This window comes from Cuculus canorus, chromosome 1 (assembly GCF_017976375.1).
Source record: "Cuculus canorus isolate bCucCan1 chromosome 1, bCucCan1.pri, whole genome shotgun sequence".
NCBI classification, from domain to species: domain Eukaryota; kingdom Metazoa; phylum Chordata; class Aves; order Cuculiformes; family Cuculidae; genus Cuculus; species Cuculus canorus.
The window spans coordinates 25,092,252-25,119,776 of record NC_071401.1 but is presented as its reverse complement, the minus strand read 5'-3'; the positions used below and the strand labels follow the sequence as shown (position 1 = coordinate 25,119,776).

Here is a 27,525-nt window from a genome sequence, read left to right as displayed (position 1 = left end):
CAAGCATACAGAGTTTGACTGTGCATAGCTGGCACCGACTACTATGTTGTTGTAGGAGAGGTAAGATTTACCAGTGGATCTTACCTTTTTATCACTTACACAGAAAAATCTATAAACAGAAGATAATATTAGACAGCAACTCAAGTGACATGGTTGCACTGGTTATTCTGACTTACACTATAATGCTAGACAAATTGTTTTGACTCTCACTATTTCAGGCCTCCTTTGTCGATATCTATATGGAAGTCTCTACATCTCTCAATGTCTCATTCAGAACATTTCACTCAGATTCTAATAGTAGTAGGACCCTCACAACCTACTGATATACGAACAGTAAAATTGCATTACAGTCAACAAATACTCATATTATATTTTATTTAAAATATTGTGTTTGCAGTCTATATAGAAGTTTGATTTGTGAATCTTTATCAAAGAGGACTTCTCAAGAACCATCTGAAGAAAAGATAGAGAAAATAGATTTTTACAGTACTAGCTCCTAATGCATTCATATTTCAGTTATACAATGACTGCTTTTCTTCAGCTTTGAAAGTAACGTTTAAAACCCGTACATTTCACATTTGCAGCTTACCTGTGAGAAACAGCTCCCCAGGCACCATGCTTATTTGTTAGTATGTTGAGTATCTTCTGTTTCAGCTGATTGGCTGTAACATGATCTCGATGCTTAGCAGCACTGATAAGATGGTCACACATCTTCTCCTCCTCTCTTCTGTCAGCAGCATACTGAGCACACTGCGACTAGGAAGGAAAGTACATCACTTCATAAAAGATAGGCTATTTAGAATTGCTTTAAAATGATTATTCACTAAAAATCTTTAAATATGGCAAGAATTCTTTAAAATACTCTTAAGTGGAATAAGACACAATTCAGTTGAAATGGTTCTACTACTATATATTATCCATGAAAAAGCATTCAGTTAGATCATGTAAAAACTGAAATATCAAGGACAAAGACAAAAGAATTGCAATTAAAAACATTTAGCTCTACATCCCCATGTGTATATGTGTGACCACAGATACACCTTAAAAGCTGGTCTTTATTTGTAAAACTTTCATGTGCTCTTAGGTATAAACTGCAACATACATACCATAATATGCAAGAAAAAAATATGTAGACTGGTTTTGATTTTTAAATTTAAATAAAACCTACAATTAAAATGTCATTTGATAATTCTATTATTATAAATGCTGAGAAGAAACTTCTCTAACTATGAAATTAAACAGTATATTTTCTATTTCATCTCAAAACTTTAAAAAAATTCATAACGTACTACCACTTCTAAAAAACCCTAATGGTTAAAAAATGCTCATCTTTTGAACTGAAAAAGATCTACTTTTCATCATGTTTTCTTTAAGAGATAACCACTTTAAAATAAATACTGTGGTTATTGACCTTCATGCAAATTTATAAAACTGTCAAAACTACAGTGTATTTCATTTTTGATAAATCCTTTATCTATAAGACACACAATATAATTTTTCTATTTCTCGAAATCATGTTAAATTAAAATTCAACTTCTCCTCTCTGTAAATATCCTTTCAAAATGTCTAAACCAAGCAAATGTAGCCATACTAACTAAAATAAATCCATTATAAGTATAATTTTCTAGGTATAAATTACAAAGTCTAGATGATTCTCAAAACAGCTAATTTTAAGTTCATCTGTTAAGGGGTGTTGTTGCATGCAGTTATTGTGCATCATTTTAGAATATTTAACCAACACAATGCTGTAATACAATGCTGCATAGAATCCTATGTTCTAATATTCAAAAAAGCAATTAAAATTAATTTAACATCACGTGAAATTGTAGTTTATTCTTCATATTTCTGCACACTAGCTTTTTCTACAGATACACATTAGCATTCAATAAGGTTTCAACAGTGGTCTTTCCACTGTGTTACAGCCATTATTTCAAACAATCTATCTGGAAAAGAACAATTGTTACAGTAATTCATAAAGGGTTAATTCATTTTTCAATTTATCTTCTTGTACAGGGAAGCACCAATTAGTACAATGATCTGCCTTAGTAATGAGGTTAATATTTCACCAGCTCATTGGACAGTAAAATTAAATTTTCATTTTTCTTCCTGAACAATTACAAAGGTTAACAAAATGAAAGTTAACTGTGAAGCATCCATTCTGGGACGAATTTCCCTGGCCCTGACTGTGACTGGAGCCACAGTGTAAAATTTAGATGCCGGTCCATGGCCTCCTTGCTCTGCAGGCAAGACAGTGAGTTGGTGCAGCTTGGGCTAAATAATTTCACCCATAATGATTCAATTAAAGTTTAAAAGGTAAAAATAAAATAGCCACTCTGGCTGAGAGAAATGACTAACAGGTACTAAACCCAGAACATATACGAATACAGCTTGTTAAAAAAAAAATGACAGATTTACAATTATGCAACAGAAAACTACCAGAAATCTCTTTGTCCCTACTGCTTTCAAGTAGGATGAATAATAAAATGTTCAATTATTTACCCACCATTATTTAAGACAATATACAAAACATTCTTTCAAACTTTAATGATCACCGTATTTATCTGAGCTTCAAATACTTAACAGGCTACTTTTCATAATTTTCTTTAATGACTCGCAGATTTTATGTCGCTTATCTCAAACAAGTAGCTGAGGTTTTTCATGTGACAAATATAATCAAAATTTTCATATATAAAAAATGTGTTGGTTTCTTTACCAGGCAATGAGACTGACTTAAGGCTATTCCTTTAGGGAATTTAGTTAATATTCTAAATCCTATTTGCTAACAGAAGCTGAAAGTTAATTGAATATTCTCATTTTGTCTAGAGTTCTGACAGATCTTATACCTCAATGTATTCTTCAAAGAGCAGATAACTCAATCTTCTATTGTCATCTTAGGTTACTGCGTGGTGCTCGGACAAGTATCAAACGTTATTTATTGTTGAGGCAATATGAAACTTCACTCTGACACACGCTTAATTGTAAATGTGATTTTATCTAAGTTCAAAATATCCAGAATACGCTTGGTAATAAAGTTGTTGCAATCCCACATGACAAGTGTCTGCTGTCTGGTCTGACAAAATGAAGTAAAGGTTATGTATATTCAAAATGACAACATATCTCTTTGTCTCATAGTTTCCAGCTAGGTCAAGGAGCACAAGAACTAGTACATCAAAGTGCACATTTAAGAGAGCTGTTTCAAGGAGATAAAAACCTCATCAAAACTAAGACTACTGGATCCTATTTCTAGCCACCAGGTGCTTGTTGACATTTTCTGACAGATGAATAAATTTATATAGCTATTTATTATCATCAATACTTACTGGATCTCTCTTAATCCTACTGTTAGGTCACTTGAGCATTAAAACATTTGGAAATGTATGTTTGTGTATACAAACTTATACATACTCAAAAGTATACAAGCACAGACAGATTTGGAAATCATACAAAACAGTGATGATGAAATGCATAAAACACCATAAAAAAGCAAACCCGTATTTGATAAAATGATGTAAAAATGAATTTTTAACTTTACTCCATCAATTTTGCATGAAATATTTTTAATAGGAAGAAAATTAATCCTTAAGAAATAATAAAAATGCTGTTAAGCTGAACACATTTTAAAAATAGCTTTTTTGTATAATTGCATAATTTTCAAGAAATGTAATTTAAATTGTATACTGCAACACTCATTGAAGAAAAATTGACTCCCTTCAAGAGTAAGAACAGACATCAAAGAGTTATGGGATCCAGCTGCTGTGTTACTTCTTCCAATACTAGCAGGAAAGATATGTAATATCATATTTCAATATATATATTTTAGCAAGTGCTCTAAAGTGCTACAAAATACAAAATGTTCTAGTGAAATTACCTTAAAATGCCAATTCTGTTTAACAAAACATTTCTATTTATTATTTTTCATCAGGTGCTTTAAGTGTACTAACTGCTTTTCTTTTTTACTGAACTCACACATACAATTGATAAAATTCAACAAAAATAATTACTAATGCGATTTGTATTACTATTAGCAAAAAATCAGGGAAGTTCTTTGTGAAGCTAAGGGGTCTGCCATATCAATTTAGACATTCTGATTGAGGGATTTCTTCAAGCTATAAATGTTTTTGTGAATTTCAGTGAAGAGATAAGAAATCAAACCCATTCCATGTGTTTGACATTTACCAAAGCTTTTAAAAACTAGTTTTGAAATTACTTCAATGTAAGTTTCTTTCTTGGAAGAAAAAAATCTTTACTGTATGGAGTTACAGTCTAGGTGAGAACTGAGTGAAACCAGAGAAGCAGAAATGTACCAGCTCTCAAGCTTACCTCAAACTCAGCATGCTTATGGACATCTTCAGCTCTTTGTCGGTTCAAAATAAATTCTGCTTCATTTGCAACACGCACTATATGGTCCTTCATTGCGTGACATAATAATCTGAAATAAGAAAAATAAAAAATCAACCTTGGTATTTGATGTACTTCAAATAAGCTACTTCAGCAGATTTTCTTAAAATGGAGAAAAAAATTAATTAAACTAGAGCAATGAAATTGCCAAAATAATGGACATGTAAAAATTAATTTAAATCAAAATTTTCTGCATTTGTGAAAGCACAAACAAATCTGGTTATATGGAAAAAGATTGTCATTTATTATTGAAGGGAAAAATTCCTTATGGAAATATTATATTTCTACTATGTTTTTAATGGCGGTCTCAATATAAATATGGATATTATACTTCCATTACAAAAAGTCTGAACAACTGCTTAAATTCTTATTGATACCATTATATAAATATACCAATTTCAAAGTGTTAAAAAATCATCACATTGCTGAAGGTTTAAAATTCTATTAAAATTTCAAAATAATATTAATAACTCTTATATGTTTTTCAAACACTGGAGTGAAAGGTGCACCATGTTTCCAAGTTTTCATGGCATCACAACTCGACAAACCTTACTTATAAAGAAGGTAAAAATACACTAAGTTTGGACTGAGACTCAGGATGTGAGTTAGACATCTTAAATTAAGACTCTTTTGAAGACCACCAAATACCATGAGATGCATAATAAAATTGCAGCATAAACCACACTGTGCTGGTAATAATGCTGATATCTTATTGGGCGAGAAGAATGGAAGAAACTGCTCTTTTCTCCCTACAGTGTATGTCTAAGCTTACCCATTCTATGCAAAATTGCTTTGCTCTTCTTACTCATCAGGAAGGAAATATATTTCAAGATGTAAAGATCTGACAGGTCTGTTTAGGATCAGGAAGAACTATTTTTGTGTCAAACTGGCACATGATCTGGGGTTTTCCTTCTTGCAGCATCAGAAAAACACAGAATTTCAGCAATACTTATATTAAGAATGTGAAACTTCTGATGTCTGGTGCTTAGAAGCATCACAAAGGAAAGCCATGATTATTAGATGTAAAAGCCACGATTACTAGACTTTATACCCATAAGATGGAAAGATCTGAACCCTATATTTGCCTTCTTTGGTGTGTTCTATCATCTGTGAAGGAAGGCAATCACTCACCCTGAGCTAATGTTTAAAATAGGTGTGTGGCATGGGAAAACATAAAAATTGGGGCCTTTGTTTAAAAAACAAGCTTGGAGTAAGGTTTTATGCTGGGTATTAATGCTTTTAATAAGCCATTTTATTATATCTAACTGTTCTTGAAAGCGGAAAGATTTTGGCAAAATATAAACTGAAAGACTAAATTTGCCTCCAGTGTAGTCTTCAAATTTTAACTATTTTTAATCTACTCTGCTGAAAGTTATACCTTAGTATGTTAGTAGTGTTAAGTGTTCAGATTTTTATTGTTAAGAGGCAAGTGTAGATGTGCCCTCAGATATTGATTAGGAATGAGCATTCATGACTTTACAAATCTTCTCTAAAATGAGAAAAAAATAGAAATGTTTAACACCTACAATCAAATTTTGCATCACAGGTCTTCCGGAATTTTCTGCACGACATTAAGGACCTGGAAGGAACTAGCTAGGATTTCAAAACTGAACACACAGATTTCACATGCCTTCTAGCTGCACATCTCTTCCTGAATGAATAAATTGTTGAGTAAATGGAGTACAGTGCAAATTGAATATCTTCGAGTCAGCTATGGTACAAGCAGGATTTCTAGTTCCAAATGACTTTAGGTGAAATCAATATGTTTCTTAGACACCCCCTACTACCAATAATTTCGTAAGAAAAGGTCAAAACTAACTTCAGTCCACTAGGTTTATTATTTGGAAGTTCTAAGCATATTTTTTACATCTAAAAAAAAAAAATGTAAGCCGCCTCTGTTCATGAGCAAAGATAAATATGTACCATCTTCATCTTAGTTGTATTTATCTGTAGTTATTAGGAAGTGTTGACATTGTCTGTGCCCATTTATGCACTAAATACCTACAAGGGATTTCAAATAGATTCCCAGAGAATGCTAATTTCCACAAGTTATAAACAAATCTCTTGACAATATTCAGGGGAAAAAAATAATATATATATAACAAAACTGTCAACACTAGTGTCTGACTGCTTTACAGAAAAAGAAAACTTTTATAGACATCAAGAGATGATTCAAATCAGATGGTTGAAACTGCTAGTCACCCCAGCTGTACCTCCCACTCCTCTAATGGACATTTCTGTTCCACAGACTGAGATACCTGATGCATTTAGGAACAACTTCTGAGTCATTACAGCTTTTGAACAGCATATTAGGCAAACTAAGCCAGATTTCAAGTAATCTTGAAATGCCATAGGTCTTCAGAGTCCGAAGTCAAAGAGATGAACAATAAGAGGCAACCAGAGAACATGCCTTAACACTGGGTTCTGACTATCTACAGCGCTCAAATCATTAGATTGCCTCCACTTCCTTTTGTCGCAAACTTCCATCAAAAAATTGCATAGGCACGTTTCAAGGACAGTTCACTGAAGACATAACAATGACACTGAATGAACTTAAACTCCCTCCAATGCTACCCAAGGAAGTTATGCAGGTGTTTTCATGCCACTGTCTAGCACACATAGGACATAGCACACATAATTCCAGTGAGTAGCCCCCAAGCTATTCCAAATGATCTGAACTAAACAGACAGAATAGGCATAACATTTTAAAGTAAACAAGAACTGTACAAGCTTCAGGGAAGAACTGGACTAAGTACTATGCAATGAGGTCACAACGTATCAACACTATATAATCATCACGTAAAATTTTATCAATGTGTGCTGAAAAGGGACATATTGTGATTCAATTACTTTAGGTGCTTGTATGCACCTAAGATAGAACTTCAAAGACTAGGTAAATTATGCTTTTGCATCTAGAAGACCATTAATAATTACACTAGTCTTAAAATCCCTTGCCAGAAAGAGAGAATTTTTGAAGAGTGGGTTAAAATCTAGTCTATTCTTTAGAAATCTTGTATGCCTCTAAAAGAAGCCTTGGTCTGGATGCTTTGATACATATGTAAGTGCAAGATTATAGGACTGCAAACAGAAATTTAATAAGTTAAAGCAGTTAAATGTGTCATCTTATCTTTGAAAGGAAAGGCAGCTACTACAAGGTCAGGGAAGCAATGCCTTGCAGAGGTTTTTGCAAAGGAACTTGCATGTTCTTTTCTTGTTCAAGAAAAACTGCTAGTTTTTAAAATTTAAAAGCACTATTCAAAAAGAAATTTTTGGAACTGATTTTTAATCCTAAGGGGAAGTTTTCATGTGTTCTCAAGCTATATTTCTACTAAGCAAAAGATGGCAAAAATGTTATTACTGTTATACCTGGATTAAACCATAGCTAACTCTGATTGAATCTCAAATTCAAATGGACACACTACAACTCAGCATGCTGTCCCGACTGTGGTACACCTGATGAATAGGCATGGTAATGTCATCATCCTTTGCATAATTTTTGACTTATCTAAATCCTTACTAACTCAAGCACGTGCATTGATGAAACTATGGTTCCCGTCCACAGGTTTTAACAGAGTATTCACTTCTGGGGAAAAGCCTATTCTCTGCATATTTCTCAAACCATCATGTATTGGAGTGATCAATCAAAGTAAGAAGAAGCCTGAGGCACAAAATACATAAATAGTTGCTAAACAGAGAGAAGATCTGAAATTCAAGAGTAGTACCATTTTTATTCTCCTTTGGAAATAAAACATGTTCTCTAAGTGAGATTTCCTTATCACTGACAACTAAACATTTGTTGTGACTGAATTATACCCACCATTCTCATCCACCCTTACAAATCCTCATCCTGCTTTAGTATTACCCTGAAAAGGTCTAGTAGATAGATTGATGCTGAGACAGCATCATTGATGGATCAGGCATTCTAGTCATATTTCTTAATCTCTACACAAGTAGTCCTCCCACAGGGCAAAGGAGTTGTCTGAAAAGCATCACCACAGGCTGGCTGTACTTTTAATACTGTTTTCCAGTAATTCGTGATTTACCGAAACAAAAAAGACTGACCTAGAGTAACATTTGGCTTTATCTGGTGTAACCATTTCTTCAGTTGTACCACTGAAACTCCTACCACAAATGAAGCCAAGTGTGCTGCTGTGTCCTTCCCCAGCTAAGATGATCTCATCAAGGAATGGGTGACAAGCAAAAATTTTATCCTCTTTAAGCAGTAATTCGCACAGCATAAGGTAGAAATTAAACACTGACTTGATAACTTACTGTTTCTCTTTACAAAGATAAGCTTGATTTTTATCAGTTCCCACAAATTTATGAACCACAGTTAAATCTCTCTTACTAGGAACTGGGTTTGATTTGATTTTAGAGTGAATCAAGGGACTTTCATTAAGGAATCCACCAACAAAGCAGTCTGAAATCACTGATGACTGAAATCCTGCTACACTAATAGAGGGAAATGAACTTTCTGAACAGATAGCTGTGAAGTTTCCATCTGAACACATGGGAAAATTAAATAAAAGATAGAATTAAGTCGGTACTTTAAAACAAGCATGACAGGGCTGCAGTACCTGTAGGAATAAAAGTAAATGGCAGGTTCCCTTTTACCTAAAAATTCAAGAGTCTCAGAATTATGAGTGAGAGCAGACATGGTGAGGTCACACCTCAGGACATGCCAATTCATAAAGATTCATGAACATGAGTTATTTGCAGATGTTGTTTAGGAGTAAGTGAGAAGATATTGTAAATCCATGTGGCTTGTTTTCCTGAGTTCTGTCCTCGTTAAGACTACTTTAGAAGTCCAGAGTGCTTACAGGTTCTGAAAAAGTACGTGTAATCAATCAGAAGACCATGTTTTCCAGACATGGATTTAAAAATGCTGGATTGTGGCATTCCATATTCCAAGACGTCATTCATGTAAATACCCAGAGTCTGGCAGAATTGTTTTCTTTTAGCGTTTTGGAAACAGAGATGGTGATAAGGCTATACACAAACTGTAGTAGAAACATGTTAACAAACATAACATGTTTGCAACACATTTAGATGTGGATTGGGATAGGTTGTAACAAACAGTCCTACTTATATACCTATCAGAACTGAAGGATGAAAAATCACATCTCACTAACTATTCTAAACTGACTTTGCTATGATTCAGTCAGTTCTTCCTAGTAAAAATTTAATCCAGAGAGAAAGAGGGCTTTTAGCTGTTATGCTGCTAGATAAAGCAATTGTGCTTATGTTACCAAATCTTTCTTTCATTTAAGAGAAACTAAAAAAGCAGATCATTCCCAAGCAGCAATTTTCAAAACAGATTACAAAATGAACATTTGTTATAATTTAGCTAGGGTCTTGCTTCCTCTACTCATTCCTGAAGTTCTGCCAACTCACATGTCCAGGGAAACAGATGTTTTTCTGATTTACTTTCATCAGATGCCCATAGCTTAATTTTTCCAAGAAGCAGCCTGGAAATATGCCACTTTTCACCAAACACTGTTGTTTTGACAATTATTACTCTTAATGGCATTCATAAGAAATGAAATCTATCACTGCAATTGGTATCTACAATAGGATTCATAAACTGGTCTAACTTGAAGAGTTTGAAGTTCTATAAGATGCAGTACTACTACAAATACTTTGAAAGTAGATTCCTACAAATTTAGAAGGTATACCTAACACAGGGATCTGATTTCTAGCAAAGGGCAATGATGATGAATTAATTTGATAAATGTTTGAAATTACAGTGTGCAACAACCAGCTACTGGACTACCACACGGGCACATTGGCAAGATAAACTTAATGGAGGGTCACTATTAATGTTTCAGAAATGCCACAGAAACTATAACAGACTCAGTGAAACTCAGAGCTGAGTACAAAGAATCTATTTCACTCTTCAAAAGATTTTCTATTTTGCATAAGAATTTTCTAAGGTGAGCAGGATCTATCTTGTTGAAATAGTGATTATCCAGGAAGCATCCAAGGCCAGCAATTAGCCTTCCCTTTGTGATAAGACTGGATCAGGCAAAAGTAGAAGGTCAGAGTATGCCTCAAAACCATCTAAGAACAGATCTAAGAACTCCACCTGTACTGACCCCACAAGTATGTAGATGGTTATAGATGGTTACTCTAACAATGTATGCTTTGTCTGATGGAAACTATTAGTCTGGAGTTAGAGCAAGGGCAGCTGTAGTAAAGAATGAGATGACATAAAAGCACATCTAACAGGGAGCTCAAGCTCATGCCTCAGCAGGAGAAGAAATACAGATATTCAGTGTCCATTTTTACAGGATTTTCTATGACAGGAATCCTCTAGTGATGGAAAATGGCATTTCAGATGAATTTCCATAAAACAACCACTCACAGTTGGTAAAAGATTCCAAAAGCTACACTTGGTGAGGGTGACAATACAGCAATAGAATTGTTTTGTTACATCTGTCAAAGACAGAATAATCAAACACCTTTGTTCTTATCTATATATTGTATGTGAGTGCTACTACTTCCTTAGTGCTTTTTTCAGCCTGAATTTGCATATGTTGCATTTTACATATCAAACTGGAATCCCTTGCAAGTTGTTCTGGTAGCCCTCAGCTACATGAGATCCATAATATCTGAAGATCAAGTATCCTGTATTCCTGGATGATTCAGATGAGATGATTCCTGCTATTGAGATCACCGTCAAGACAGAAACAAGGAACAGCATCCTTACTATTCTTCTTGGACCCAACAGCTAAACAATTTTTTCAAGAGGTATCAAGGGATCCAACTGTAAGCGTACATCATAAATCAAATACAGTAAATGGCATCTTAGATGTACCTTTTAACAAAAGGCCTGAACATTTAAGTATTACAGACAGTGAATAATGACTGTGAGCTCATTTACCACAAACTAAACATATCAAAACTGCCAAACTGCAACAGAGGATGTCCAAAAGAAAAGCTGCAATTACTCAACAGTCCTAGTTGAGGTAACATGGAAAGAATGCAAGTCTTTATTAGCCTCCTTTCAGGATTTAATCAGCAATTCATCTAAATTTAAACAAACACAAATTTCCCGTATGTTTAAACATTCTGCTACTCTTTCCAGGAAATTAGTGAAAACTCTCAACAGAAAAAAGGTTTAAAAGAAAAAAAGGTCTCCTGTGAATTTTAGGTATGCTTGGAGGTCCAGGTAGGTGGATATGCAAAAGTATATATTTTCATGGCTAAAGGCAGAAACCAGACTTAGGTACAAAGATGAAGGTAGAGAAACAAAGTTTACGTTTTAAAATCTGTTATGAAATATAGCCTCACATTTCCTTAAATTTATATTATGATCAGACTACTCTTGCTGTTTAAAAAGAGGAAATTCTGTAAAAAACTAAGGGAAATTACTTTAAATGAAAGTAATCGCTTTAAAGACAAGCTCTTTGAAGAAGTGAATGTTGTGAAAGCATAAAGGGGGAAGGAAATGGAAGATAAGGATAGTAATCCAATTCTGAAAGACTAATAAATAATGATCTGTAACATCCATCTCAGGATAGACCCAAGATTCTATGCTTGTCAAAGGCATCAAGGTAGTGTACACCCAGTTAACCACAGCCCTTGGAGCCCATTATGTATGCAGTTCTGTACCTATTTAGTTGTCTGTCCATTCAGAATGTAGTGTTCTAACTCTTGATACATGAGCATTATGGGACACGTTGTGGAAACCTTGCCAATGTCAAGGTAAATGATATCCACTGGTCTTCCTATGTCCACAAATCTAGTTGTTTTATTATAGAAGGTAAACAGGTTGGTCAGAGATGGTTTAGCTTTTGTAAATCCATGAAGACTGTTTTCAATTACCTTCTCCTTCCTGCGGCCAGAAACGTGCTCCAAAAGGACTTGCTACATGGGGACAGAAGAAAAGTTGACCAGCTTACAATTCTCTGGCTTTTATGGACTATTTTGAAGATGTTTGCAATATTTGTTTTTCTCCAGGCACCTTTAGCTTGCCCCAGTTTCCTTATCCTTTAGCAGGTGTTAGTGATCATCCTTGCAAGAACTTTCAGTATCATTAGATGTACTCCATCAGGTATTATGGATATATTGGGCAAGTTGTCTCAGTCCTTATCCACTGTGGGTTACTTAAGACAGAGGCTTGAGAAATCTTGGTGAAGACTGACTCAAACAAGGCATTGAGCATCTCAGTCTTATCTGTCACTAAATCATACATTCCATGCAGCAACAGACATTATCTTTGGTCAGTCTTTTACTACTGATTAAGTAGTAGAAGCTCTTGTTGCCATTGATACCTCTTCCAAATCTCATTTCCAGTTGAGCATTGGCCTTCCTGACAACGTTCCTTTCATGCTCAAGCAATGTTTCTAAATTCCTGCTTTCTAGCCTGCTTCCACTTCCAACTCCTATGTACTCTTTTTGCATCAGAGCTCTACTATGATTTCCTTGGTTAGCCAAATCGACCTCTCTCATCTACTTTTTTTCCTCTTCTCGCACTTGGATGATGCTGTATTTAAAGGTCTGCCACCTTTTCAGAGCTTGCTTGACCTCCACATCTCTCTCCTATGGGATCCTGCCTATCAGTTTCCTGAATAAGTTAAAATCTGCACTCACGAAGTCTGTGTTCTGTATTCTCTATCCTCATATCTCTCAGGATCTTAGGCACCACTATTTTGCAGTAACTACAGACAAAAATGCAATTAATTACCACATCCAAAACCAATTCTTGCTTGCTAGTGAATAGCAGATCCAGCTGTGTGCCAGTCTTAGTTGGTTCATCAGGTATCAAGGAGTCATCCACAGCATCCTCCAGAAATCTTCTTGACTGTATGAATCCCACCTTGTTGCACTTCCAGACGTCAGGAGATCCCCATGAGAACTAGGGATTGTGATCCAGGTACTTCCTCGAACCATTTAAAGAATGCTTCTTCCTTTCCCTCACCGAGAATGGCTGCTCTGTAACAAACCCTCACTATGCTGTCACCCTTACTGGACTCTCCTCTCATCCTGCCTTCAAGTTGTTAACAAGGCTGTCATCTATCCACAACACTGAAGAGTTCCATACATCTGCGTTGCTCCCTCACAGAGAAAGCAACACTCCCTCTTTGCTTTCTCTACCTGTCTCTCCTGAGGAACTTCTATCTGTCCGTTGCAGCCTTTCCGTCATGCAGTGCAGGCAGTCCCACCAAATCTCATTCATTCAAGTGATGTCACTATTTCGTGATTGCATGTGGAGTAATTTGTCCTGCTTGTTTCCCGATCTGTATGCATTTGTGTACACAGTTATTGAGGTTGGTACTCTTATGTCATCTCTTGCTTTTGTGACATTTTCTTTCAATCTTGTCCACTACCACTCTACTTAAAAGTAGGTTGAAGTCTCCCTCCCACAAAATTCCCAAAGAACTCTTTCCACGTCCCCTTTTAGAGCCAACATTGCAGATACATCCAGCTTTAATTTAAGAAGCCTACTTATGTCTATACTCTAATGTAAATCTGAAATCTGAATTCATATGCTATCAGTGAAGCTCTTGACTTCTGTGATATTCTCAACATCACATATTCATACCACGAGACTGATTAAAAAGAAGTATAAAGTTCAAGATCATAACCAGTATGTCTCTAAATCTTCCAGGCATATCTATAGACATTGTTATTCTACAAGTCCAAATTAAATATCTTTGCATATGCTTTCCTTGAAAGTATTAACTTAAATTTATAGACAGATACTCTTGTTATACTAAAAACTGTTACAACAGTTCCTGTTTTTAGAAAGGTGAATCAGTGTGTTGGCATGCTGAATTCTACAAATATGCATCATTCAAACCTTCCTAACAAAACATTTTCTAAAATAAGAAAAAACAGAAACAAGTACGGTAAATCAACTGATTTAAAATGAAAATGCAATTTATTAAAGTGACAGGAATATAGTTGTTATATGTTACTTCACCTACAACTAAATTGAAATATTTTATTTCAGAACATTTCTAATAAAGTCAAATATCAGAAAGGCACTCAAATTATTTCAAGAAGAAACAACAAAAGTTAGGTGATCAGAAAATCCCGTTATAGCATCCATATATTAAAATAGATAGGCATCAAACTGAAGATATTAAAAATCATGATCCTCTACATTACATCTAACCCTTTTTCTTCACGCTCAAATGAAAAAGCTTTTTCAAAAAGGTTGATTTATTACCCAGGTGTCTCAAAATCTTACCCAGAAAGTCCTTCAAAATATTCTTAGTCTTCATTTTTCTTTTAATAATTTAAAATTCAGTCATTATTGCACAGCAATTATATGCAATTTTACATCCCATTAACCCTACTTTGTTTTAATTATAGAGATCCTTTGTTAGATTCCTTTAAATGATCCAGTTTATAATTTCAGGTTATCCTAGGGAGCACTTTAATTCAGCTGCACATTCATCAACTGTTTATGTCCTGTTAATTGTTGACAACTGCACAATTGCATTCTCTAGCTATGATTGATGAATTGCATTCACAAGTTTAGCTGCTAAGCAGAATAAATATTTATAACAATTTCCAGCTAAAGGATTGTTGTTTTTCTACCCAAAAGAACAAATAAAAAATGGATGGGCTGATTGCAAAGAGGAGCGTTCTAGTAATGCACACAAACTTGTTCTAAAACACCTTTCTGACAAAAGTATACAGAGGAACATTTGTCTAAGGGCAGCTTGATCAGACATTCCTTTGATTGGATTTAAGCAGCAGTTCTTAAAATACTACTCTGTTTTTTGAAAGGTTATTTTTACATGGGAGTAGAGGGTCCACTGATATCTTAATACCTTACTGCTAAAATCCTGCTTACAGGATTTGTTAAGTATGAGAATGTTATCAATAACAAGCATGCAAAATATCTGAACCTACTTGTTGTGTTGAGAAAATAAAAAGGGTCAAAATGGAATTCTGTATTACCACCTGAGAACACAAGCTTACTGTAATTATTCAGTCTATTACCATGTAGTATTTGTTGTTTAATGTGCAGTACATTACTCACTCAGGTGAGTCCTATTATGGTGCAAACTCATATTGCTGCCTCATATCAAGTAGAAGTTTCAATAGACTGTATTTCTAACTGCCATACAGCAGTGTAACTTCAGTGTGCTCAGAGAATTTACACCAACCAAAAATTATGTATAAAGCTACACATTCCAGTTTTCCAGATATTAGTGTTCCTATATTCTTATCTCTGATATTTTATTATCTCTCTCTTAAATGAATGCTTGATTTAAGCACTGAAATATCAGCTAGACAAGAAACACCTTATGACAAAGAGAAGATCGGATACTTTACTATTGGTAATGACACACTATTGGTGAAAAAAAGAAACTACATACAAAATGACAAAATCTCTTCAACAGGTGTATTGCTATATTTTTTTTTAAATGCGCATATCCAGACATCTAGATTCAAATGGATTTAACACACTGGCCAATACAAATCACAGGCACAACACAAGAGTCTCCATTTGTCTTTGGCATTCCACTACTAGGAAAGCCGAAGAGTTCCCCTTTGCAGCTCAGCTTGATGGCTACAAATACTGTCAAGTAGTGCACAGATTAGAAAATACAAACAGAAACAGCATCAAAAATTACTTGAGGACTGATAATAAAGTAACTTAATAATTTGCAAAAGCAAGGTAGCCCTTATAATGCCCTGCATGTTTTACAGGGCTCAAATTAGACCAGAAGTTCTAGATAAAATAATTTCTCAAGAATTGATAGTATAGAGAAGGGCATCTGTACAGTGAATGTTCTGCTCCTGAAACAGATGGAGCAGCAGATGGGTTTACAGATTGGGCTCCCTGGACTGCCTGGGCAAAACAACCTTGCTGCTCTGGAAAACGGTGGTTCAATTTTCTAAATAAACTCAAACGTATATACAGTTCACGGGAGCTCTATTTCCTTATGCCAATAAAGAAAAATGCTCATAATTCACACATTTTCAAATTAAATATGAACTATATAAAGTATCTATACAATAAATTTCTTAACCAAAATGGCCTTTTGACAATCTTTTTGGAACAGATGGTGAGGAAGCATTATCACCCAATGGAATAAATACAAAATGACTACTTGTTCAAAAGCTTTAAAATTAATTACCTTCCTTCATTGATGAGCTCAATAAATGCAAGTCCTGCATTCTTCTGAATAGAATTTTGCCATTCCTAAGAAGATAAAATATAACATAATCAAAACCCAAGGATTTTAAACCACATTTCTGAAGCTGATTCTGATGACTTCCCAGGGAGCTTGAATTTAGGCTGAACATATTAATTTAATGCCTTTCTTCCCTCCACCCCGCTAAAGAAGAATGATGTAATCATTTAAAATTGTTCTGATTTTCTGTAATTGTTCTAATTGTTCTGTAATTTGTTCTGATTTTCAAATAAATTTTAGGTGGTTGTTTTCTGTTTCACCCTTAAGTAAACTTTAATTTCCTTGTCCAGAGAACATAAAAACTCATCTTATTTCTCCAGTTCATACAGTGGACCAATGAACATACTAAGTGCAACAAAGTATGACAGCAGTCATTTCTTCACTTTGCTTTACTGTTACTCCATGTACATTTTATCATACATGGCAGGCAATAATCTGTACCATCCATCCTTCCTTAAGTTCAGTCTTTGTTTCTTCCACATTATATGTGAAAACAAAACCAGTTGCTACAGAGTTTTCAAAATGTTTTTACTATTACCATGGATTTCCAAGACAAACATTTAAAACTGATTTAAACTACTTAATAAATATAAAAAGATAACAACTTTTATGTCATATACCATTAAGTAAGAAAATTCTTGTTGCAACACAAACAGCTTTTTGCCATACAATACACTGCCTGTACCACACCAATAGACTTTCAGTACTCAAGATGAAAAAAGGTCATCTGTCTAGCACATAAAGATAACTTTCTTTTGAGATGATTCCTTAAAACCTTTCTTTAAGAGTAATAAATGTTTCATTTTCACTATACAGAAAAAAAAAATCAAAATACATTAGCTGCATTACAGTCCAGAGAAAAATCTTAGTCCGAGACTTCATGTTATAAACAAAATGGGCAGAGTTACAGAACTCTGTAAATTATGATTTATATTACTTTTTTCCAAGACTAAAAATTCAGACTAAATTCCAATGCTTGTTTCCTGATAGGGGCAGAAAAGATAGCCTGGCACAAAGAAGGAAATTTTCCAAAGAATAGTTATGAGAACTAGTCATTAATCAGCAAGGAGCTTCTTACTGACCCTGTGAAAATTCCCAGATTCGAGCATGTCATGCATTTTAAAAACAAACCAACAATAATCTTGTAATCCCATTACACTGAGCAGGTGAGTCCGATTATGGAAGATGGGATATCAGCACTTAGGCCTCTAGCTTGCGGGCTAGAAAATGATGATTGTTACAGGTCTTTTCTTCAGTGTCGTTTTGTTCTTTTCCAAATCCAGTAACTGAAGCAAGCCTTATGATCTAATTTTTGGAAGCAATTAAATCATCTTGGCATACTACAAAGTCTGAGAAATGAAGGAGGAGAACATTCAGTTGCCAAAACACAAGCACACAGTGCCCCTTTAAGAAACAATAGTCTGGGTTAGAGGTAGTATGTGAGGTGTAGCTTTATTTTTTGCTTTAATCAGAGCCTTTTACTGCACACTATAAAAATCTCTATTAGCATTTTCTATTGAGATGCTTTTTTGCACCATGGCTGCTATGACTCTGAAGTCAGGTAAGCAGAACTGGTGTGATTAGAACTCAGGAAAGAAGTTGAAAAGAGAGAAGAAAAAAACCCAAATCTTCCTAAAACGAGTAGAAGAAGGTATGTTCATTAATTTTTAATGAGTCAGAGTCTATCTGTGTCTGCAAAAGACTAAGAGATTCCTGCCAGTCTTTTGTCACATCTTCCTGTGAAGTGCAAATGTCTCAGATACTGTAGGACATCCAAAATGGCCAACTGGATTTTAGATGAGATATCTTAAGGTACCTCAGAAGCCATTGGCTATCTATGCAGAATCAAACAAATCTCTTAATATGTCTCCATAAGTAGAAAATCTCAACAATTTATCCAAGGTAACTATTAGCATTAAAAGTGTGTGAAACCTGCCCAAATATCTACCAAAACCTAGTGGAAAACACAATGAAGCAGAGCCAGAGAGGAACCATGATTCACGCATTGCTTCACTACAAACTACTACGAACTCCCAACCCTCCATTAATCCACAAATAAAGGAACAATTATTAATCCTACAATTTCCCCTCAGACTTAGACATAATTTAATATAACAGATTCCTGATTCTGAGAGGTGAATTGTACTTGTGAAGAGGCACCTAGGGTTTTTGGTTGGCTATTTTTTCAGTTTCTTTTTAAAAGACCCAGACAATAAAATGAAATACTTGGAAATGCCAGTATGACAGATGCCCTTGCAATGGCCATTTAGATGTTATGTTAGATTCCCCAGAAGATCTTTCTCACCTTCAAAAAGCAGAAAGACAAACACCAAATGTAACGGACACAGGGATGATGGTTGGAAAAAATTATGTTACAGGCTAGCAGAATCATGACACTTTTGGTTATTAACAACTAACTGCTCGAACAACTATGCTATATCTCATGTGGTTAAGGTGCAGTTCATATCCTAAATCTTCTGGGCCTTAAAAGAAAAGCTGGGAGATTTTTCTATGTCTCAAAAATGTTGATGTCAATTATACACTGAAGTAACAGAAGACTTTAAAACAATCATTTATCAGAGAATTGGTTCTTTACAAGGAGAATGCACCAACATTTCTTCCCCTTGGGCTCCTGCGTGTTAGGGCAGTGGGGATGACAACTGCTGGCAGTAGCGCGCCTCTCAGAACAAGGTAGGGTGTAGAAAACTTGGGGATAGAGGCAACATTAGAGACTAACACACACAGCGTTCAAGAATGATAACACGTCACTTCTTTGTACTAAAACCAAGATGAAGATATAAAACTTCATTTTAAACTTTATTCATGTTAAAACCTAATAAAAATTTTGTCTTCATAAACAATATCTAAACATTCAGTTTGTTAGACATTCAGTTCAATTACTGTCCAGTACAACTATGTTCTAGAATATTTATATTATGCAAACTTCTATTGAATATATATAAAAAATGTACTAAATGATTAGGATACTGGCAACTGCCACTCCCCTGCCCCCACTTATCTTGTACTTCTCCTCTATTCTGTCATTGCTTGAAAAGCATCACTGCAGCCAGAAAGCATCACTACATGTTTTCTGAACAGAAGATTCCTGTTATGAAACTGTTCATGCAGAGGAGGACAAGAGATTAATAAAACTAGGATGAGACTAAAAGGTTAAAACTTCTAAATAATGAACCATAACACAGAACAGACACTACTTGAAATTCAGGTGTTTTTTTCTTTCAGATCATTATGTATATTTAATTGCTCTCTAACATTCTTACAATATTTACATTTGAGTATATTTTCCTAGTCCTACAAAATTCTCCAATCCTCAGTACCCTAAAAAAAAAGTATTAACAAATTAGCAACATGTTAAATTGATGCCAGAAAATTTGCACAGGTTGCAGGAATAAAAAAGAAACAACTAGGCTTACCATGCTAAGAACTTTTTTCAGTTCATATTATACTTCTTCCCAAATCAATATTTGCTTACAATAGACTTTGAATTTTTATTCACTTTTATTAGAAAATATCTTCTAAAAATTAAATAGCAAACACTACATAATATCATTATAAAAAAGCATAGTGATTCTCAGATTTTTCACAATATACATGGGAACTCTCATAGTTTCTAATTCATGCAAGAAATGTTAAAATTTTTTTACAAATTAAAATTTTCTCAACAAACTGCAGTTACTGAATAGATGGATACTTGGTGTAGTAATCGCCGTACAATTCTCCTTCCTCTACAGGTGCCAGTATCTCGGTCAATTCTACTTTTTTTGGAATTCTGTCTTCTCCATGTCTTAAACTAATCTGAGTTGTTTTTTTTTTTTCTTTCTATTATATTGAAAAGTTATTTAATTTTCTAGTCTAAGATATTAATAACTCAGTTGATACCTCAATTTCTCAATCTCTGATTTAATAAAAATTACTTGAGAGGATGAAATTTTGTTACATTGACTCTTTTCTTGCTGGACCCTTGCATACGTTTGAAGAAAAGTCTTGTATGGAGCTGAGCAGGTGCTGCCATTTATCAGGATAAGGAAGAGGAAATTTTATAAAAATGTGTTTGCAATTCACAACGTGCCTGCAATTTAGCTTGGGTTTGACTTCCATGTTTGGAAGTTATCTTTGAAAATCACCAATAACTTGCATTGCTTCATTTAAGAGGAAAGACTCAAAAGGAAATATTACAAGATTAAAGGATTGTTTCTTTATGGCAGAAAAATGTGTCAGTTAAAGGTAGGCAAAACCAGAAAAACCTACTAATTTCAAGATACAGCCTCATAAATTTTTGAGCAGGTTAGTAATATTTGTTTGGGTTTTTTTATAGACTATTATATGGTTTTAAAGATCATAGGACTATCCGTACCATTTCTAAAAGAATTGAGCTAGAGATATTGGAGTCTTAAAACCTTTTGTTACTGTTTGGAATGAGAATCAGATCTAATGATTCTTTAGATACTGCCTTTATCCCTGTCTCACATTCACATGTATCCTGCTGGTAGAAGACTAATAAAATATATTTTGGGTCGACCCTTTCACGTAAATTTGGGGTCAATTTTAGGATTTTATGATGGATCAGCCATTTAAAATGTGACTATTTCCCACAAGAAGGAAGTCACAGAATGGCTGATGACATCCTCCTGGAAGGCAAATCTGCAAGTATTGAAATACTTTGGGCTTCTGGCCAAATCATAGGAGTAAAAGCATGTGAAACTTTCACAATGCTATTTATGTGACTATAACTTTAACACTGCAGCAAACGTAATAGGAAGTATTAGATTTCACTTTCACAGGATTAAAGCATCATTTTTCCTCTCTTTTCTTGACTTGGAGTAATAAGTTAATTTTTCGCCTTCTTAGAAATACACAGACCCATTGCCCTTCTGATCACCTGTGGTAATCACCCAATTTATCTTCAAAATGAAGTCAAAGTTTGCCAGAGGAACATTTCATTGGTATCATATAAGAACAGAGAGAAAAAAATCCACAAATGCAATATTGTTTACATTATTCAAATAACACCAGGGAAATGGCCATATTTATTTAGATGATAGAATATTAACCTTGACCACCCTGTAGAAATTCTGCATATCTTCTAATGCAGACAGAAGACGTGCTAGCAGGTAAGACATATCTCCCTAACTTCTAGACCTTACTTCCCGGCTGGAAAAATAGCTCTTCATTTAAGAGATATAAAAAATTTATTAACAATATGTGTTCCTATGTATGGCTATTAATCCTAAAAGTCAGTCCACTTATTACTCAACCAAACTTTGATATTAGGGGTCGATAACTAACTTAAAGTCTTCCAAAACACACCAATAAAGAGAAGACTTTCTGATGTACAGAAAACTACTGTTCACATTGTCTCCATATATATGTAATGAAACCTTCCAAACCCATGGTATATTTATTAATAATAATGGTCTCCAAGAATGAGGTTTTGCACTCTTTCTCAGGCCTTCAAGAAATACTAGCTGACTTTTCTGAGTTTGTGATTGTTTTTGTCTGATGTATGACCATTGTTAATTATAGGCAACTTAATAGAGAAGTTGGGAGAAGATACCTTGCCATATTAGAAGATGGGTAAAGTACTCCTTACAGTTTTCTAATACTGACTGCTTTACCATGAATCCAGAAGAGGTTTAGATCAGCATCTCACTTATATGTAATAAATGTACTCTTCAATATTTTTTAACAAAAATACTCTGACAAGGACAGGCAAAAGAAAGGACAAGGACCAGGAGTTCCACAATGACTCTGGTGTAAGAAAGATATTGAAGAAGAGATCGAGCTTATTACTAAAAGCAAAACACAGAAATAGTTTTCTGAGTATATGGAGATCTGAAAGGACATCTCACAGAAAGTAAAACTGTCCAACAAGTAGGAAAGAATACACTGATGGTTCCTATTTGAAAGCTAGATTATAAGAAACAGATGGCCAAGAGAAGACGACTGAGATTGGGCTGGAAGACATTCTGCACATCAACAAGGAATTAATGCAAGAAAATCCTCTGACACTCCTATAGTGTAAAAAAAAAACAAAAAAAAAGATAATACAGAAAATACAAATGTCACAAAACCCTCCACTCTCTCCAGAAAAACAGAGAAGAAAAAAACAAACAAACACAACCGCAAGAGAAAAAGTTTTCAATTTCCCCTGTAGCTCGTACTGGAGTTCATTTCTGTTTGGGGAAATTACACTAAGTGTATATATCAACCTATTTCTATAAAGGCCATGTTCTGGATTATGAAGAGCCCCAAATCAACACAGGAACATAAGCACGTGTTCAAACTGCACCAGATTTGATGATGGATAAGGACATAGTAGAAATGTTTCTTTCTTGCTGGACCTTCCTATAGTCTAAATAGAATGACAATATTAGAGGAAGAGTTTGTTTATTGAACTTAAACTTGAATCAGTGATAAAAATTGAAGTTACGAACCCTCAATTTGCAGCTACGTGACTGACATTTTTTTTTCATGTGTCTAGTGCTTTGTCCAAAGTATGACAACTTGGGTGATTTTTTATTAGTTTGTTTGTTTTAACTTATTTCTCTCCTACCAAATACCAACAATCTTTTCTTTTTTCTTGACTGCCACAGGAGCAGTCTTTCCTTCCTACAGCCCAAGCCATCCTACTTGCCACCTGCCATGAGCTATTGCTTACATGGCTACTCTAGAAGTATACTCAGTTAAAAATTACTATTATTTTAAATCCAGAGTTACTTTTTATTTTTATGTGGCTTTTTTTCCACCACTGCATGTTTGGGTGACAGGAAGTGAGGAGGAACATGGAGGTAGGTGTGGAGAAGATACAACTCCTCTTGCCAGTGTGATTTGGGCGAGAGAGAAGCCTAAGATGAACACTGAAACTGCAGCCTGAAAGTATGATTCCATTAGAGGCAGAGATCTGAATTCAGATCTTGCTGCCATAATGACACAAGTGGCATTTTCGCTCTTCTCCTCTTTGCTCCCAGATTTGCAGTCCTGAATCCTTCCCTTTAAGTAGCTCTGGTGGCTTTTGAACTAGAGTCTCAGCCAGCTTAACCTACTAAACCAGGAAACAAACGTCTGAACGGTTTTTCAGATGTGTTTGTGAGTTAGTCTTATAAATATCAGCACTGGCAAAATAGTGGCATCAGCAGAGAAGAAGCTGCACGACAGAAACATGCAAGAGATCCAGAACTTTGTTTGGATAATTGTTTTCAAGATATGCTGGAAAACAGATTACTGAAACAATGAATTTCTGTCTTTTTGCATGTATCCTCCCATTCTACTTCAAATTTCAATTCAGACTTTTGCAGTGATAAGATATGTAGCATACTCTCCTCCTAGTCACACCAGTAGAAATACGGAAACTGGATAATCCAACAGGACTAATGGGAAAACGTGGCCATAGGTAAAACATTCAACTTGTTTCGTGACTGAGGAAAAGAAAGATTGAAAAATTACACCTCCATAGGAATTTGCATAACCAATCTTAATTTTATAACTGAAATTATATCAGACCAAATTTCCTAGGTAAGATATATAAAAATACAAGTGGCATGAGATAAAGATCCTTTGCGATAATATCACTCAGTTTCTGCAGAAGCTGTATCCCTAAGGAGAAAATTTTGCAAAAGATCTGTAAGTAATTAGAAACTATTTTCGAGTTTTGGCTGGAGGGAAAAAAAAAAGAAAAGAAAGAATAAGAAAAAAGTAATTGACATCTAAATCTGATGTAGGAAGGAATGGCACTGTAAAATATATATTTTTTTAAATATATAGTTTATAGAAGAAATCTGCCACTTCAACAGCAACACAGCTGTGACACGCTCAACAAGGCTGATGGAAAAAAGACTGGCTAATCAGGCACCGATCTTGTCAAACATAACACGTCTTCTTCTGTCTTATGTTAAAATGGACTAAATCCAAATGAAAATGCCTGCTTTATGAAAAGTGAAAATCACTATACTCTTACTATGAATTATCTAGAAAAAAAAATTCAATTACTTGGATGTATGCTTTTGGTTTATATAAGAAATAAAGACATAAAGCCTTCAAATTAACCTAAACTGTAATCTAGTGAAGTAAAGGAAAAGTAAAATGGGTACAGTGAAGCAAGTTACAGTACAAGAGAGATTCTGCAAATACACAGAGTAGAGCTTTTTGTTCTTCCTCAAACCCACAGATGATGCCTTATCCCTACAGGAGTTCTTTCAAATGTATTTTTCACAGAAACTCCAAATTCCTTCGGGGGAAAGGCTTGATTGCATATCCCTCAGACTCTAAAAGGCTGCCCATATGAACAGAATTATCCATGACATGTACCTTCAGACATTTGTAATGTGATATTTCATGTAAATTTAGACCATACCTTGGACGTGAGCCTCTGGCAATGTTGATTTTACTCAGGAGCTCAGATAAGAAAAAAAAATCTGACATCCTTGCTAATCTGTAGTCGTTAACATGGAATTTCCAACATAAAGAGCATAAAGGCATCTAATTTGCTGTAGCAAATGAAAGGAAAACAAACTTTGCATTTCCCTTTCCTTTTCAGTGTCTAAAGTTACTCTGTTTAGTGCAAACAAAATTGTACTTTTCAAAGGTTTTTAATATTATCATCTGGTTTTTGACTGACACATTTCAAACTTCCTCACATAATCTGTAAAGTGTCATTCAATTTGAATATGAAGGATTTACCCCCATTAGGAACAAAAGCTCTACTTACATTATAATTATTAAAAAACATGGTTCTTTATGTAGTCTTTCCAGTCCATATTACTTAATTTATATTATGGAAATGCTCAGGTAGCACTATCACTTTTTTCTAGAGATCAGTTCTCCTCAGTTGCTGTGGACAACATCTCCTAAACTTCTACTTCCAAGTTCTATTAGCTAGGCTGGATCACAATATTTATCTGTCCGCTATTCTCTTCTTCCAGACATCTCATGCATCAGCACCTTTATAGCATTTACATCATGTTTCCTTTTGATAAATAGTTTTAAACCACAAATTCAAAAAAAAAAAACTAAACTATTTTTTTTTCCCCTGCAGATGAATGGAACTACTGTCCTGATTGCTCAGTACACCTACAGGATTAAATACAATATTCTGCACAGATGTAATTTACAGAAGCAATACTTCAGGAAGGTGAGGGAAGGAGAATGCAATTTGCACCACTACAGCCCCCTGTTGACCAACTCCTGTAGAAACCCTGAACATGATTCCACCAACAAAGATTACAGCATTAGCTTCTGAAGTACTCAGCAATAAATGGACGTCAGGACACAAAATCTTCGTTATTTAGATGATAAGGAAACGACCCTGAAGTATCAGATGGTGCATAAATCTAAAAGCTTGCAATTTCCCCAAGTAAAATAGATGGAAAATAGCTCTCCCAAGCAAACACTGAAGGAAATGGATAAGCGTTCAAAAGTTGAAATGATTAGGCTCTTCACATAATTTCAGGTATAAAATAAGCTTATTTTTAAAATAGTCAGTTTTAAAAAAATAATAATATGCATAAAAGTAATAAAAATAACAAATTGATTTAGCCACATTTGTTACATAGCTTTACTGAGATGTCTAAAGAGAAAGCATTGCAGAAAGAGCTTAAATTTCTCTCTCTTCCTTTCAATCAATATTTGAGGCAAAGTTTCATCTCTAGGGCCCTTAATGGCAGGAATTCCTGGAGCCAGCAAATGAGTAATGTTAAACCTATGATTAGATGATGAGGCCATCAAAGACACTAGACCCTAATGCTACATTCCACTTTATTCCTGAGAACTGCAGTAAAACCAAAGGCTAGAGAAGAAAGGGCTGTAAGTTATTCCTTCCCTCAAGAACATGTTTCAAGAGCTGCTAAAAAAAAAAATGGTAAAAAGAAAAAAAGTTGCATGACATGAACAGAGGGCTCAAAAGCCTTAATGGATCTTTTGGAATTTTCCTGGAACCCAGGACTTGACCATTAGGTAACAAATTTTTCAAGTGCCCTGCTGGAGAAGGTTTGAAGTTCAAACCCCACCGAGGATTCCTGCCAGGGATATATTTTTCTTTTACTTTCCCTACCCAATATCCACCGTGGCTAAAAGAAGGGGTGAAAAAAAAAAAAAGGGAAGAGACAAAAAAAAGGAAAACAAGATTTAATGATTTCCTTATGACACAAGCTTGAAGAAATGCAACCTATAGACTGCAAACAGCAGGTAAGTTGGAACCCCCTCCCCCAAATCAGTTGTAAATGTTAATTATTTTCAGATAGATTCCTCAAAAGTAGATTCTAATTTCAATTATTCCTAGAAACCCATTTGTTTTCAGTACATTTTTTTGTGCATGTTCTCAATGTGCAGCAATGAATGCTCAAGTAAAGCAACAAATAAGTAATTTTCCTTGGTAATAATATAACAAGTTAACATGGGCATTTTATGTTACAACTTAGTTTGAATTTAACTGATATTATAAAACTGTGGGGAACTTGGTAAATTAAACACTGTTAACAAGTCTTTAGAGACGTGTAAGAACTTGTGAAGTTATTTGGATTTGTTGGGCCATTATACTTTTCTTATATTTTACAAAATGTACAAAATTCTACAATGGTTGTTGGTAACATTACTGGCAGTTTATAATAAAAGCTATACATACTAATTTAGCCAATAACACTTCTGACAAAACTAATACAATTAAAATTGAGATGTAAGCAATCCAAAGAATATGAGGAATTATTTTAGTTTTGAATAATTCACTTGTGAAAGCAATTTAAAAAGTTAATTGGTTCAGAACCCGTTACTTCTATGCTAAGGAAAAAAAATTAACCACAGCATTTTAAAAATAGAAATACTCTGCTTCTGCCAGTTCCGGAGGACTACCTAAGTCATGTTCCTCTTCTGTTTATATACTGATAATTATATAGAATATGCAATAAGTTATGTCATGTATACCAAAAGTATCAAAGTCACCACAAAGTAAGGTTTT

At 34.6% G+C, this 27,525-nt stretch overlaps 1 protein-coding gene across 11 annotated transcripts in view; it reads right to left on the bottom strand.

The window, feature by feature from the left end:
• Positions 1-27,525, bottom strand: part of NBEA (neurobeachin) — a 498,960-nt gene that overhangs the window by 220,066 nt on the left and 251,369 nt on the right. For all 11 annotated transcript variants that reach the window (XM_054056357.1, XM_054056365.1, XM_054056384.1 and 8 more), the window contains 3 exons: positions 16,503-16,567; positions 4,321-4,429; positions 590-756 (listed from right to left, as the gene is read on the bottom strand). In XM_054056357.1, coding sequence (XP_053912332.1) covers positions 590-756; positions 4,321-4,429; positions 16,503-16,567 — 341 coding nt within the window. The remainder of the gene's footprint in view (positions 1-589; positions 757-4,320; positions 4,430-16,502; positions 16,568-27,525) is intronic.